Source organism: Panthera uncia (assembly GCF_023721935.1).
Source record: "Panthera uncia isolate 11264 chromosome B3 unlocalized genomic scaffold, Puncia_PCG_1.0 HiC_scaffold_1, whole genome shotgun sequence".
Classification (NCBI taxonomy): domain Eukaryota; kingdom Metazoa; phylum Chordata; class Mammalia; order Carnivora; family Felidae; genus Panthera; species Panthera uncia.
This window is the reverse complement of record NW_026057582.1, coordinates 73400673-73417436: the sequence shown is the minus strand read 5'-3', so window position 1 is coordinate 73417436 and position 16764 is coordinate 73400673. Positions and strand designations below refer to the sequence as shown.

General features: G+C 41.3%; 1 protein-coding gene across 1 annotated transcript; it reads right to left on the bottom strand.

Annotated features, from left to right (window-relative positions):
* Positions 1 to 38: 38 nt before the first annotated feature.
* METTL3 (methyltransferase 3, N6-adenosine-methyltransferase complex catalytic subunit) lies at positions 39 to 14464 on the bottom strand. The gene is made up of 11 exons (XM_049613140.1): positions 14188 to 14464; positions 5708 to 5925; positions 5209 to 5613; positions 3904 to 4079; positions 2698 to 2914; positions 2285 to 2472; positions 1879 to 1917; positions 1589 to 1697; positions 1400 to 1465; positions 1148 to 1260; positions 39 to 269 (listed from the first exon to the last, which is right to left on the bottom strand). Exons 1-11 carry the CDS (start codon positions 14285 to 14287, stop codon positions 158 to 160), a joined length of 1743 nt encoding a protein of 580 aa, XP_049469097.1. The 5' UTR covers positions 14288 to 14464; the 3' UTR covers positions 39 to 157.
* Positions 14465 to 16764: the final 2300 nt, after the last annotated feature.

Here is a 16764-nt window from a genome sequence, read left to right as displayed (position 1 = left end):
ACACTGTTAAGTTGAACAGCCAGATTTTGACCTTGAAATCCCAACTACAATACAAACTTTTATTTAAATAAGGAAAAAAGCTATTGTACAAATATTACTCTTCAGGTACAGCCTGCAGAGCCATGGCTGTAGATGCTCAGCTCTGTAAGAAGTGCGTCTATAGATTTTTAGGTTTAGAGATGATACCATCTGGATACCTTTGCTTGAACCTGGCAACCACATCTGGATCTAGTAGGTGGATCCCATCCAGTTGGTTTCCAAGGGTGATCCTGAAGCAAGGATAAAGGGGCAAACCAAAACATCCTGGAATTAAAAGGCTTAATATTGTTAAAAGATGCATACCTTTTATTAAGGCTGCCTATAATTTCATCAAATACTCATGCCAATTCTTTTAAGACTTTAATACTAGAATAGTATATGGTAGTATGACTGGTTAGGAATTGGGCACAGATTCTGGTGTCAAAACAGGCTGGATCTGTATTACTTAAGAGTTAATAGTGAGAACAGCTAATTCACAGAGTTGCTGCCAGTAAGTATTCATCGGATAAGTAAAACACTAGCAGCATATCTTTCAAGGCTCTACTAACGAGATGAAAGATATTAAAACTGTTGACAGATTAAATGGATTCTTAACCACCAGGGGGCAGGTTCAATATATCTCGTAGAATAATTGAGGAAGATCTTTAGTGGGCACCCTGGAGAGCAGTGGTTTGAGTCCTAAAACCTGATGGGTTTCCAGTGAATGTTGCAGAAGCCCCATAAAACAGTTTAAATACAGGAGCACCTGGGTGGCTCGCTTAGTTAAGCGCCCGACTGCGTTCAGGTCATGATCTCCTGTTTCATGAGTTTGAGCTCCACGTTGGGTTCTGTGCTGACAGCTCAGAACCTGGAGCCTACTTCAGATTCTGTATCTCTTTCTCTGCCCCTTACCCACTCATGCTCTGTCTCTCTCTCTCAAAAATAAACATTAAAAAAAAATTTTTTTTAATAAAAAACCCAAACAGTTTAAATACAAGCTTAGGTGGCTTATGAATCCTCTGAAGTCTATATTTAGACAAGTGGCATATGAGGTGAAGTTCTACTAATATGTGTCCTTGACCATAAACACTTTGGCCCTTGAGGGCTAGCAGGTCTCTGGTCGCCTTACCAATTGGGCTGCACGTTGTGTGGTCGTCCAAACAACTCAATCTTGCGAGTGCCAGGGGATAGTCTCTCAATCATGCCATAGATTTCATCTGGTTTATGACTGGTAGAACGAACCTAGGAACAAGGCCCAAGTTACTTTTAGGTTACCAGAGATTCCAATTCTAGCCCTTTTCGTTTATGATCAAATGAGAAAACCTGGAACACCCCTGACTTGAATAACATGGAAGGTCTGGATGCCTGGAGAAGCACATACCTCAGCTACGATCACATCACAATCCAGACCCTGGTTGAAGCCTTGGGGATTTCCTTTGACACCAACCTGCTCACCACAAAAAACATATTACCTTATGATACCACAGCATTTGAACTTTTCCTCAATAAGAAGTCCAACCAATTTCCCTTTTTGTTCCACCTCTTGTACTTGGGCCCCCTTGTCGCTCACCAAGCAGTGTTCTTTCCCATGGTTCAACCAGTGACCCGTACGGCCTGTCCGGATGATGCGTTGCAGTTGATTTGTCTTCACCCAGATAATTTCATCTACCCGTTCATAACTGGAATATACGAAAGAGAACCAGGGCTTTAATCAGGCTTTCACAGTTTAGGGTAGTACCATCTACTCTACAAAGGCAAAGACTCACAGGGAACACCTGGAGAAGGGAACACATCTCAACTACAGCAATTACATTTTTATTTCCTTCAAAAGAAAGCAACACAACAATGATCACTACTTACCCCCAGAGGTTCAGACATTCTCTGCCCAACTCCATGGCCCTAAAAAGAAAGGTTAAACAGCTACTTCCATGCCCATATACATCCCTTCAAGGTATCTTAAGTGTTTTCAGTAGATATTCAGTGAACATTTACATGCAAGACACCATTAGGGCAACAGGATGGATCGAAGAGTGAAAAGATGAAACAGTATCTACTCTCAAAGGCCTTACCTTTCACAAGGAACAAATGTAAAATTAAACAATTCGAGGTATCATTTGTGTTAAACAGGAATTAGGGTCTCAGGAAAAAGAGGCCAACTTAGTCATACATTTAATAGCCAGGCTAGGAAAACCCAGGATTTTATCCCCACCCAGAACTCACTCTGTACTACATCTGCCCATACCTACATATCTTTGAACTGCATTACCTGCCTGTGACCCAGAGGAAGAGAAAGCCATCATCCTGAAGTACTGGTATGTTGAGCCTGCGCATCTCATCATCTGTCAGGGTCCCATAGGGCAGCTCCATGTGAATATCCCAGGGTGGGTCAGCCATCACAACTGCAAACTTGCCCAAGATACTGACGTCCAGGTAGCGGATATCACAACAGATCCACTGCATGAGGTGGTATTTGGTCATCTTTCCTTCCTTCACTCTGAGATTCATGGCCCCAGTCCCTCTTTTCCATTTGATTTTCCTATTCCCTTATAAATATGTATATCCCACACCATTCCCAATCAGCAAGATAGACTGCTGATTATACCTGCTTTTCCTACATGGATGGCTGCCCTACTCATACAAGTTCGTAAGTTGAAAATAGTTTTCTGAGCAGACAGGTACCTGAGGAGGGAAGAGTCGATCTGCATTCAAGTCACCTCCGACACTCTGTGTAAGAGCAAGCTCCTGGCTAGGTGTATGGTCTTTGCTCCCAGGAGCCTCAGAATCCATGCAAGCATCAATTTCATAGTGAACGTATTTGCAGGTATCCATGTGGAAACACGTGTTAAGGAAAGAGCAGTCACCTAATGATTCATCAGTGTGTTTATTGATGATTCGTCTGGGAAAACAGAAAGGGAGAATGAGAATCAAGACGGTGTTCCAGGGGCACTTGGATGGTTGTAGATTAAGTGTCCGACTTCAGCTCAGGTCACGATGTCACAGTTCATGAGCTCAAGCCCCCGCATCACGCTCTGTGCTATCAGCGGAGAGCCCGCTTCAGATCCTCTGTCTCCCTCTCTCTGCCCCTCTCCTGCTCATACTCTCTCTCTCAAAAATAAACATTAAAAAAAAGATGGTGTGCCAGAATTAGATCCCATAGATCAAGTTCCAAATTGTTTCAAACTCTTGTCTTTTATTACCCTCTCCTAATTTTATTTTTAGAGCTTCCTCTAAGTTTTCAGAGAAAAAAGGCAGGTGATATGGAAATCCATAATTCACACTAAAGAGTTTTAATTCCTCTCTGGGCAAAGACAACTTTCTTATCTTACAATAGGAAGGGCTTGCTGATTAGAGCTGAATAAAATGCCGACCTAAGAGCCCAGGTTCCTATTTCTCCTAAGATCATCCTCCTCCCAGAGAACTTTCAATGGGGCTCAAGAGTTGCCTTCCTATCGCAAGAAAGGGGCATTTTTAAAAAATCTCACATCTATTTGGGAGTGCAGTCTGTGTTCCCTCCCACAGAACACTACTTCTGAAAGCATACCTTCAGAATCTGGGGGTCTAAGACAAATCATTAAAACCATTTAATAACAGGAGCACCTGGATGGCTCAGTTGGTGAGGTGTCGGACTCTTGATTTCAGCTCAGGTGGTGATATTGCAGCTCTATGCTGACAGTGTGGAGCCTGCTTGGGATTCTCTCCCCACCCCCCTCTCTCTCTCTCTGTCCCCCTCCCCCACTGTCGCTCAATATAAACAAACATTAAAAAAAAAAAAAAAAACATTGAATAATAGGATTAAAGACAGAATCCCAGTAACAGGAAGGAACGTCCTGAAAATGGATGACTGCTTCCAGGAGACCCACCCCACCTCTCCCCCTCCCAAGAGACCTGAAGTGCAGCTTGCGACAGGGTCGATCAGCATCACTGGCTTTCATGCACTCCTCCTTTGTTCCATAGTCACAAAACTCTTGTACTTGGGCCCGACCTCGTGAGCGAAACTTTTCAACAATGGATTGTTCCTTCGCTGTTGTTGTATTTAATAACTCTAGGATCTCCTGACTGACCTGTGACAGAAGAAGCCTTGGACTTAAAAGCGTTTGCAGATAAAATGATCCCTAAACCACCTCTCCAAATTCTACCTGACAAATGTCCTGTTGTAGGGGTGAATGAGCTAACCTAAAATGGGAAAACTAGAATCCTAGGAGAAGAGATTTGTCATGGGTTCAGTTCTTTCTCACAAATCCACATTTGGGATGAAATTAAAATATAAGAAGCCTGGTTCCTACTGCTAAGCATTAAGCTAACCTCCCTTCTCCAGGAAAGCAATCCTTCCCACCAAAACCACTTATATTTATATAATCAACACACAGTGCTAAGCACTTTACTGTTTAGCTCAGTCTTTGCAACAATTCTAGAAGGGAGGTACTCTGGTTATCCTTACGTTATAGATGAAGACTAAGGCTCAAGAAAAGTTAACTTGTTCAGATTCACACAGCTAGAAGTAGTAAATGGATAAGAACTCATTTGGGTCTGATATTTATATCAGAACCACAGTAACTGTGGTCACACTCTTTAATCATCTGTTTCCATATTTATTAATAGTCCATGTAACTACCTTCCAGTATTCATCTCCATTCATCTCCCTCTATTTCTAAATTTGGATTCCTCTTCTCTTGATCTGATGATTCTTCCAAACAGATCCAATGACAAACATCCTCTAAATCAGTTTCTCAACACTGGCATTACTGACATTTGGGGCTAAGTAATTCTTTGTTGTGTGGGGATTATCCTACTATGATTGTAGGATGCTTAGCAACATTGTTTGTCTCTACCCACTAGAATGCCTGTAGCACTCCTCTGTGTTGTGACAACCAAAATGTCTCCAGACATTGTCAAATGTTCTCTGGGGGGAGCAGGCTGGGGGGCAAATTATCCCCAGTTGAGAAGCACTATTCTAAACCCTCAACTGTAAGAACTGCACCTTGCTTGCCCTAGGGGTAAAACCCTCCCAATGAAAACTATAATTCAAAGTGTATGTGTGAGTGGTGTCTAGCTGGCTCAGTCAGTAGAGCATAAAACTCTTGATCTTGCAGTTTTAAGTTCAAGCCCCATAATGGGTGTGAAGATTACTTAAAAATAAAATCTTAAAAAACAAAAACATGTATGTGTGAAAGCATTTCCATCCACCCCTACCTTCTTGCTCTGTTGTTCCTTAGTAGACTGTTGGTTCAGAAGGCTCTCTATCTCCAGATCAACATCTGAGGCAGCATGTTTCCTTGATTTCTTGGCTGGCTCCTTGGTTGCTTCTGATGCTGAAGAGGCCAGACCAGAGGCCAAAGAGCTGGCAAAAGCAGCTACCGTGGTTGAGTCCTGCTCTGCACGCCGCTTCTGCCCTGTGATAGTTCCTGCTATTTCCCCAGGGCCCTTCTTTTCTGCCACAGCGCCCATCATGGCAGAGAGCTTGGAATGATCAGCATAGGTCACAAGAGTGGGATGTGCATCATCTTGTAAGAGACCTCGTTTTACCTCAATCAACTCCTGAGCTGCAAACTTCTGTAGCAGGCTTTCCACCCCATCTTGAGTGGCAGGGGCATCTGGCTAGGGAAGGAGGGGAAAGGCAGGCAATAAAACACTGACCATGAACTGAAGAAAAGAAGTGGTACATCCCAACCCTGTCTTATCAGGTCATTACCGTGGAGATGGCAAGACGGATGGACACAGCATCAGTGGGCAATGTTAAGGTCAGATCAGAGAGGTGGTGCAGCAATTTCTTCTCTAATTCAGGGTCTGTAGCTAGTTCAGGAACTGCTGAAGCTGTGCTGGGCTTCGGGCCACCAGAAGTGGGTGCAGCAGGCACTGGACTGTCACTGCGGAAGGTGGGAGACAGTGCTGCCTCTGGATTTCGTAGATCTGGGAATGAAGAAAAGTGAAGAACATGAAAAAGGGCAACCACGGTAGGCCTATACATTCCTCAGGAGTCCAATGCTCCAATAGTCACAGCACACAGTTATTTCACTTCATGTAGAAAATCCTCTGACCAAATTTAGCACTAGATAACCTTTCCTCAATCATACTCAAGTGTTCACTGCTTTGTCAAGATAATCCTGAATTTTCTGGGAACCTCTTACCTTTCCTCTAATGAGAGGTGTTTTCCTAATTCCTGTCCCTGCTGTGTTTCAAAAAAAATTAGCAGCATGGTAGATTTCTTTGTCCATACCACCTCCCTTTAGTCACTCTAAATGACAACTGATATAATCAACCCAAATTTAAAAGCCAGAAATATTTTCAACAACCTAAAAACTGTGATCCAATCTTTTGAGGAATGGAGTTTGAATTTTAATGAATCAAGGCCACTGGTCATCAGAGGGTATATAAAATGACAGTGTTGAGGATAAGAAAGTGACTTTTTTTTTTTAAAGATTTTATTAATTAACTTCTACACGCAATATGGGGCTCAAACCTACAACCTTGAGATCAAGAATTGCATGCTCTACTGACTAAGCCAGCCGGGCGCCCCTAGAATGTGACCTATAACACTCAAATACAAAAATCTTATAAAATTTTGTGACACCCTGGTCACCAAATGATACTTCCTGACCGTATTTCTATCACTTACCTTACTACTTCACAAGCTGGGTAGCCATCATAACCTTAGTAGGACTTAAGAACTCAAATCAGGACAAAAATATTACCTTTAGGAAAGCTTAAAATCTATGATTATTTAGTTAAAATACTGATGGGAGCATCTGGTTGGCTCAGCCAGTAGAGCATGCAATTCTTGATCTGGGAGTTGTGAGTTCAAGCCCCACGCTGGGTGCAGAAATTACTTCCTTTTTAAGTTTATTAATTTATTTTTGAGAAAGAGTGTGCGCATGTGCACATGCAAGTGGGAGAGGGGCACAGCCAGAGGAAGACAGAGGATCCCAAGCAGGCTCCACACTGTCCGCACAAAGCCCAACGCAGGGTTTCAACCCACGAACCATGAGATCACGATCTGGGCTGAAATCAAGCGTCAGAACCTCAACCCACTGGATCACCCAGGCGCCCTGAAGAGATTATTTAAAAATAAAATCTTTAGGAAAAAAAAAAAAAAAAACAGATGAAATACCAAACTCAGGACCTGTATCAGAACTCTGTTAAATTAAATATAAGATATAAGTGGGTCATTATTTTACATTTAGAAATATTTAAGTTACTTAAAAATTTTTACTCTAATGGAATTTTTAGTAAAATTTGACTCAGAAATTCCAAGGGTGGGGGGTGCCTGGGTGGCACAGTCGGTTAAGCGACTTTGGCTCAGGTCATGATCTCACAGTTTGTGGGTTCAAACCCCACTTTAGGCTCTGTGTTGATAGCACAGAGCCTGGAGCCTGCTTCAGATTTTGTTTCCATCTCTCTCTGCCCCTCCCCCACATGTGCTCTGTCTCTCTCTCTCAAAAATAAATAAACATTAAAAAAAAAAAATTTTTTTTAATTCCAAGGTAAATGGAGCTGAACTATACCAAACACCTTGCTAGGATACATTTTATGTAAAAATAAGTTATAATCTATTTAGAAAACAGACTTCACAAGTCCATACTACCCGGAAATGTTAAATAACTCACAGAACTTTCCTTACTTTGCTTATGATTCCTTTATGTTCTGCTGAATCTTGGAGAGTAGAACTTTTGCCAGATAAACGGATACAAGTCTTTTGTTTTGTTTGGCAAAGAGATATGTATACATGGAAGGACCATTGAAGCACTTTGAAGGTCTAGATGAGAAAGAATTCAAGAGCAAGGAACTTAAGCTAAAAATACTTCAGAAAGGGGCACCTCGGTGGCTGTCAATTGAAGTGTCTGACTTCAGCTCAGGTCATGATCTCATAGTTTGTGAATTCGAGCCCCTCTCTCAAAAACAAAAACAAACATTCAAAAAAAAATAAATGAAAGAAAGAAGAAATAAAAGCGACAATTATTATTAGCTTACTTGGAAGCCTAAGGGCAAAATTTCTGCACTGAACAGGATTTTATACTAGTGAAGTCCTTGGGATTCAGCGAATTCAAGGAATCCAGTAAATTTGAAATAAAATACCCCAATTACAATTTACACTAGGATAAAACGCTGAGCTTTTTCTTTTTTAATGTTTATTTTTGACAAAGAAAGAGAGAGCATGAGCAGGGAAGGGGCAGAGAGAGGGGGACAGAGAACCTGAAGCAGGCTCCTCAACGGACAGCAGAGATCCCGACATGGGGCTCTAATTCATGAACAAAACACAGGACCCAAACTGTGAGATCATGGCCTGAACTGAAGTCAGATGCTTAACAGACTGAGACTTTTTTCAAAAAAATCAGTTAAGCTTTAAAAGTTTTTGAAGTAACCAAAAATTTCTTTCATTAAGCAACCTAACTAAGCACAATCAATGATAAATATTAAGGCAGAGGACACACAAGGTATTTTAAAATTAGGATTTCAGGCATTACATCCACACATTGTTTTATATATTATATACTGATATAACTCATATTTTTGTTTTATACACTGTATACAAATATAACCCATTATACATTTTTAACTCACAGAGTATGCCAAAGGGAGCAAATCACATAAGTTACTAAACCAAAAACTCTGATTATAGAACATGGGGCTAAAGGAAGATATAGGTAAGTTTTTTGGGTTTTTTTGTTTTTTCTGAAAGTGAGAACAGAGTTTATTGAAGACACAGAGAGAGAGCAGATAGAGTGTCCAGGAGATTCAGAAAGGAAACGAGAGGACAGTGAGTCTCCAGATGTAGTTAAGTTTTAAAACAATACTCAGTATATAGGTCCTTTGTTATGTAACTCTGAAATGTTGAATATTTTAGGTAAGCCATAAATTATCCCTTACCTCTCCCCCTTAATTCATATTCAAACTTTGTGCCAGGTACCTTACATATGGTGCTTCATTAGTAAGAGATTTGTTTTTTAAAAAAAGCCCTAACAGGGCATCTGGGTGGCTCAGTTGGTTAAGTGTCCAACTTCAGCTCAGGTCATAATCTCGTGGTCCATGGGTTCAAGCCCTGCATCAGGCTTTGTGCTGACAGCTCAGAGCTTGAAGCCTGCTTCAGATTCTGTGTCTCCCTCTCTCTGCCCCTCCCCTGCTCACACTTTGTCTCTCTCTCTCTAAAAAATAAATATTAATTTTTTTTTAATGTTTATTTATTTTTAACAGAGAGACACAGACAGATTCAGAGACAGAGCATGAGTGGGGGAAGGGGGAGAGAGGGAGACACAGAATCTGAAGCAGGCTCCAGGCTCCGAGCTGTCAGCACAGAGCCGGACGCGGGGCTTGAACTCACAGATTGCGAGATCATGACCTGAGCCAAAGTCGGATGCTCAACCAACTGAGCCACCCAGGTGCCCCTCAAAAATAAATATTAAAACAAATAAATAAACATAAAAAATAAAAAAGATGTAACAAAATAATAATAAATAAATGAAATATTTAAAAAGCCTAAGCTCCTTATAGATAATCCCTATTACACCTTTTTTTTAAACCACCTTAAGAAAGATATTAAAAAATAGGGGCTCCTGGGTGGCTCCGTTGGTTAAGGGTCCAACTCTTGTTGATTTCAACTCAGGTCTTGATCTCACATCAAGCCCCTAGTCAGGCTCTGTGCTGGGCGTGGAGCCTGCTTGAGATTCTCTCTTTCCCTCACTCTGCCCCTCCCCTGCTCATGGTCTCTCTCTCTCTCAAAATAAATAAACATTTAAAAAAAATGTTTAAAGAGGAGCCTGGGTGGCTCAGTTGGTTAAGCATCCAACTCTTGATTTCAGCTCAGGTGATGATCTCACAGCTTGTGAGATGAAGCCCTGAATCACGCTCTGCGCACTCACAGCATGTGAGTAGGGCTCAAACCCATCAACTGTAAGATCATGACCTGAGCCGAAGTCAGACCCTTAACCAACTGAGCCACCCAGGCGCCCCTAATACTTGCTCCTCTAAAAAGTAAGCTGGTGACATGATTCTGATTATGAATCCTTGTGTTAGTAACACCTCCTGGCAGTATTCTTTTCATGGCATTCAAGACATTAGAGCTGAAAATACCTTTTAAGGTTATTGGGAGGAGAGGCTCATGTTTAATATTGAATTTCCTGAAGTCACATGCAAATTCTTGCATGTATATACTCATTTGGGGAAAAGACTCCAATGTTTTTTCATTCTTAAAATGGTTTACTGGCAGAAAATGACTAAGAACCCCTGGATTACAACTCCTTCAGAAAGTATTTGTTCAGTTATTATTTCAGTACATTTACTGAGTGCTTCCACTATGCTGGCAAGTATGTTAATACTCTGCCTCCAATCCAATGAAAATTTCTACGTGCTGTGTTCAACAAAGTAATACATAATACTTGAGCTTACTCTTGGGTTAAAAGCTCCACTGACAGTAAACGAAATACTATTAGCTCAAAGACCTAAAAATATGGCCAGTCTAGTAATATAATATTGTATGTAAATTATACTGTCATTAATTATACATAGCCAGTCTACTAATTTGCTCAACTATGTTAACATCTATATGCACATCTTCAATCCCACTGATGAAATATATTGAGCAGTTCATATATTTACCATGTTCTAAGCCTGGCCAAGTCCATTTTGTTTCAATTAAAATATAATAAGAACGTATTCACGGTAATAATCTTCATTTCCAAAAGCTGTACATTATTTCTACGGAAAACAATGTGGTGGTTTCTCAAAAAACTGAAAATATAATTACCATATGATCCAGCAACTCCACTTCTGGATATATACCCAAAAAATCTGAAGCTGGATCTTGAAGGGATATTTGTACACCAATACTCACAACAACATTATTCACAATAGCCAAAAGTTAGAAGCAACCCAAGTATCCACCACCAGATAAATGAATAAACACTGTACAGACCTTTGGCTTTAAAAAGAATTTATGACACATGCTACAATAGGATGAACCTTATGGATATTATGCTAAGTGAAATAAGCCAGTCACAGAAAGACACATATTTCATGATTCTGTTTACATGAGGTGTCTAGAGCAGTCAAACTCACAGAAACAAAAAGTAGAATGATGGTTGCCAGGGACTGGGCAGAAGGAGAACTAGAAAGTTATTGTTTAATGGGTACAGAATTTCAGTTTTGCAAGATGAAAAAGTTCTGGAGATTGGTTGCACCATAATGTGAATAAATGTCAAGCCACTGAGTGTACACTTAAAAACGGTTAAGACGGTAAATTTTATTTTTTTTTAATTAATTAATTTTTTTTTTTAACGTTTATTTATTTTTGAGACAGAGAGAGAGCATGAACAGGGGTGGGTCAGAGAGAGGGAGACACAGAATCTGAAACAGGCTCCAGGCTCTGAGCTGTCAGCACAGAGCCCAACGCGGGGCTCGAACTCACGGACCATGAGATCATGACCTGAGCCGAAGTCGGCCGCTTAACCGACTGATCCACCCAGGCACCCCAAGACGGTAAGTTTTAAGTTTTATGCCACAATTGGAAAAAAAAAAAAAAAAAAAAGTACTTAAAAAATGCCAAACTAGAGGCATCTGGGTGGCTCAGTTAGTTAAGCATCGACTTCCAATGATGTCATGATCTCATGGTTCCTGAGTTGGAGCCCCACATTGGGCTCTGTGCTGACAGCTCAGAGCCTGGAGCCTGCTTCAGATTCTGTGTCTCCCTTTCATTCTACCCCCGCCCCGCTTGCACCCTGTCTCTCTCTCTCTCTCTCTCAAAAATAAATAAGCATTTTTAAAATTTTAAAATAAAAATAAAAATGCCAAACTAGGACACCTGAGTAGCTCAGTCGGTTAAGCATCTGACTCGATTTCAGCTCAAGTCATGATCTCACAGTCATGGGAGTGAGCCCAGAATCAGGCTCGGTGGGGACAGCACAGAGTCTGCTGGGGATTCTCTCTCCCTCTTTCTCTGCCCATCTCTATCTCATGCTCTCTCTCAAAAAAATAAATAAACATAAAAAACTGCCAAACTCAGGAAGGTCTCCCAGTAATTCTTTGTCCATGGTATTTTGTATTTGTTAATGATATGGATACATTTCAGGTCATTGTTATCCTTGCCTTTTCTCATTGAGCTTAGTAGTAAACAATTAGGTACCAGATTTCAGCAATGCTATAAAAATCAAGAGGTAGTTAAGAAAATTTTTATTTCCTGTGAGAAAAGAACAGAATGATCTGAATTTTTAGCAAGACTTTGGTTATATCTTACATGAAAAATTGATTAGTAAACAGAGTGTGTCTCATGATGTTTTCCTAAGAATCTTAATGCTCAAATCAATTCTTTGGAATAACCAAAATAATTCAAAGAAGGAACAGTGATAGGCTGCTATATTTTGTGTTTTATGTCTATTTATTCCCACAATAGATGGGAATATATCAAATGGGCCAAACAGAGCTCTGGGCCAGAAGACAATATATGTTTAAGCACAAACTTAAAAATATTTTTATAGAAGTCTTAACCATATTATCAGGCAGATGTACTAGGAATCTTAATCATATATTATTAAGTGGGTGTATGAGATATTTACATCCAAAAAAAGAATACTTACATTCAAGAGAGAATACACTCTTGTCAAAATTATTAAACATGTTTAGCAAGAACCTGTATGAAATATCGACATTCTAGTAGTTAGGTTTGCATATGGCACAAAGTTTGGTTAATACCAAAGTATGGTTATTACCATGGAAAAGTGAAGTTGAATTTAAAATTGACGATTAGGGGCGCCTGGGTGGCTCAGTCAGTTTAGCTACTGACTCTTGGTTTCAGTTCAGGTCATGATCTCAGTTAGTGAGTTTGAGCCTTGCATGGGGCTCCATGATGTCAGTGCAGAATCTCTCTCTCCCTTTCTGCCTCTGCCCCTCCCCTGCTCATTCCCACTGTCTCTCTCATAAATAAAGAAATAAACATTTATCAATAAATAAATAAAGAAATAATAAAATTGACTACTAATTAATCCCTGATCATATGACTTGTACTTCTTCCTCTACTTGCCCGGCCCTCTTCACTTCTCTTTAATTATCTAAGTCTTATATAACCATCAAGATCAAATCTCAAGTGCTAATTCCTTTCATGCCTTTACTGACTAAACCCGACTCCTTACTCTTCCCTTCCCTGTACTTATTGTGGACTCATTCATTCAGCATTTTACATATATCACATTTAAGTTCTGACTTTTTAGACGTATCGATCCTTTAACCCCAACTACATTTTAAACCCCTTGAGGGCAGGAACAATGTGTTACTTATATTTGTCTAACTAGACTTATGCACACTGTAAATACTCCATAGATGTTTGTTTATTATGGTGTGAGTGTCCTGACAGGACATCTTCTAGTTCCAAGGGCCAGAACACGAGTACAGGGACCTAATATGTACCAAGACAAGATTTAGAGATCGACTCCAGTATACAAATAAACACTGGAACAAAGTACCACAAGGATGACATGGACTATCCTTGTAGATCTCGATAACTGAGTTGCCTTAAATAAGCCAGGGCTTGTGCTGGGGTGGGGGTAGATACCGGACAATCATCGGAGGTTCCTTCAAGTTTTAGGACTGTGACAGAGCGGGCAACAGGAAGAGAGAAAAAGTGTAAAACCCGAAAATAAATGTTTCCAGATATCTGCTTGGGATGTAAATGGCTAAGACCATACCAGTTCCTCTACTCATTTAGCAACTCTGTGAGGGTCACTGAGGTAAGCACTGTGGGTACAAAGGTTCGGACCTTGCTCTCACGGAGCCCACAGTGGCAAAGAAATGACCACGACAAAGCAGTCGCTGTAACGCAGGGAAGAACAAAGCGCCATAGGAGCAACAAAAAAGGGGGACTTACTGCTTCATGGGATAGGGGGCTGAGAGGCCTAGCAAAGCCAATGTTCTCGCAGACTTCAGAGGAGTCGGCCAAGCGGACGGGGGTGGGGACCAGGCTTCCATCCCAAGAAAGTGAACTGGAAGAAACAAGGCCCGCGAACGGAACCGCGACCATGTCCAGGAGGACGAAGCGTCTGTGCTGCTCAGGGCGAGGAGAGTACTGATGTACCAGGCATTATTAAATAAATGGCCTCCTGGGGAAGGGCACCGACTCGGGAGCTCTTTTTCACCAGGGTTCCCTCCCATCCTCCCTGGCTAAGTATCCGCCCGGACAGCCCCGCGCCTCACCCAAATGCCCCGAGTCCTGCTTCCGCCTCCGCTGCAGCCTCTCTCGCAGCGAGTCCAGCTGCTTTTTGTGGGCTTGGATAGAGCTCCACGTGTCCGACATTCTAGTTTCTCAGCCCAGACACGTCTCGAATCAGGCGCGGCGGACTAGCACCTCCCAGCCCCGGCAGCAGGAAATCTCCTGTTCTCACGCGGACACCCCCAGGCTAACCGGAAAGAGATCTGGGGAATACGCTGGACGGGAAGTTATTGCCCGTTTCCCGCTCGTTTTGAAGCTGAAATAAGAGCCACCTTAGGTGTTGGCAGGATGGCGGAAATATTTTCTATCGGAGCTCTCTCGTTCTTCCGGGTGCCGTGAGGCTGTGGCTGCCATATTAGTGTCTGGCAGAACGGCCATGTTGCTTATAGATGCGCATGCGGCCATGTTGAATATAAAGGGATGAATCCTGTGCGTTGACCCTTCCAGTTAAGACGGCGATAATGTAAAAAAGCGCAAATAGAACAGCAAGCGTAGTACAGATTTTTATTTTTATCTTTTTGAAGATTTTACTTTTAAGTAATTTCTGCACCCAGTGTGGGGCTTGAACTCCTGACTGGAGATCAAGGGTCACATGCTCTACTGACTGTGCCAGCCTGGTGCCCCCAGGTTAATGAGAAATAATTAGGGGCACCTGGGTGGCTCAGACGGTTAAGCTAAGACTTAAGCTCAGATCATGATCTCCCAGTTAGTGAATTTCTGCTGACACCCCAGAGCCTGGAGCCTGCTCTGGATTCTGTGTCTCCCTCTCTCTGCGCCCCCCCCCCCATAAATAAACATTTTTAAAAAATTTTAATGAAAAATAACTAAAGCCTCTTGATGGTTAGATACTAACATACTGGAGGTGTTGCAGATTTCTGTTTTCATGCATTCATTTACAAAGATACAGCTATTAATTACATTGATTTCCAGTCCATGAGTGTGTGTCTGGAGGTGTCTTTGAAAGAAATGGAGGACTGATGGTGCAGAGATATTATAAGGAGTCCACAAATACATGTTCTCACTATTGTTATACCTAGTCTACAATATTGTGTGCAATACGTTAAAATACAGTTCTCAAAAAGAGGGCACTAGAGGGGCTTTTGGGGGCTAGTTGCATGAGTATGTCTATGAAAATTGAATGAGCCAAACATTTTGGTATGTGCACTTTACTGTAAGTGTAATAAACTTAAATACAATTTTTTTTTTTTTTAAGATTTTACTTTTAAGCAATCTCTACACCAAAAATGGAGCTTGAACTTACAGCCCCAAGATCAAGAGTCTCACCCTCCACCTACTGAGCCATCCCGGTGCCCTTGTTGTTTGTTTGTTTGTTTATTTTTGAGAGAGAGAAAGAGCAGGAGCAGGGGAGGGGCAGAGAGAGAGAGGGACGGAGGATCCGAAGCAGGCTCCACACTGTCAGTACAAAGCTCAAAGTGGGGATCTAACTCAGGAGCAAGTGAGATCATGACCTAAGCCTAAGTCTGACCCTTAACCTACTGAGCCACCCAGGCACCCTGTTGTTTGTTTGTTTTTAATGGGGGTCTTGTGAATGGAAGCATTTGGGAACCACTGATTTGTCAAGTGTCTACAGTTGACCCATGAACTGCATGGGCCCACTTATATGTGGAATTTTATATATATATATATATATACTACAGTACTGTAATTGTGTTTTCTCTTCCTCATGATTTTAATAACATTTTCTTTTCTCTAGCTTACTTTATTGTAAGAATATGGTATATAATACATGTAACATACAAAATACATGTTAACCAACTATTTCTCATCAGTAAGGCTTCTGGTCAACAGCATGCTATTAGTAGTTCAGTTTTGGAGGAGTCAAAAGTTATACACAAATTTTCAACCAATTGCACAGGTCAGGGAAGAGGTTGTCTCCCCTAACACCTGCATTGTTCAAGGATCAACTATACATGATGCCAAACACTGTGTCAGAAAGAATAGCTTGAAAAGGCATGGCTCCTGTTTTCAAAGAGTTCCTAGTCTGGTGAAGGAGCTAAGATCCAGCTTATTAATATTGAACCATCTTTACAGCATAAGGCAGTATGAGCATAAACTCTAAAAATAAATGTGATTGCAGAGAAGAGGAGGACACCAAGCCCAGGTGACCTGGGAGAGGCATTGGAAAGAAGGTGGTGTCAGGGCTTAGGCTTGAGGGGCACCTGGCTGGCTCAGTCAGTAAAGCATGTGACTCTTGATCTTGGAGTCACGAGTTGAAGTCCCATGTTGGGTGTGGAGCCAACTAAAAATTTTTAAAAAATTTTTAAAAATAAAAAAGGCTCAGACTTGAATAACTGCTAGCTAGTGCTTCAACAGGTGAAGCTATAGGAGAGAATTCCAGCCTGAGAGCATGATAAAAAGCAAAGGTCTAGAGTTAGGAAAGCATGATGTATGTCTTGATATTCCAGATTAATTTGTTAGAACATAATTACGTTAGAGAACTTGGGAGGATATTTATGTTTCCAAATTTGAGGCCAGATGGTTAAATGTACACGTTACCTTAGTAAAGAAGATACAATTTATTCAGAATACAGCAGGGAACA

Coding starts and splice junctions, on each gene's coding strand:
- METTL3 (XM_049613140.1), bottom strand. CDS start 14,287: ATGTCGGACACGTGGAGCTCTATCCAAGCCCACAAAAAGCAGCTGGAC. Junction 1,698..1,878: donor GAATGTCTGAACCTCTGGGG/GTAAGTAGTGAT, acceptor CGTATATTCCAG/TTATGAACGGGTAGATGAAA. Junction 1,261..1,399: donor GTGATGTGATCGTAGCTGAG/GTATGTGCTTCT, acceptor CCTTGTTCCTAG/GTTCGTTCTACCAGTCATAA.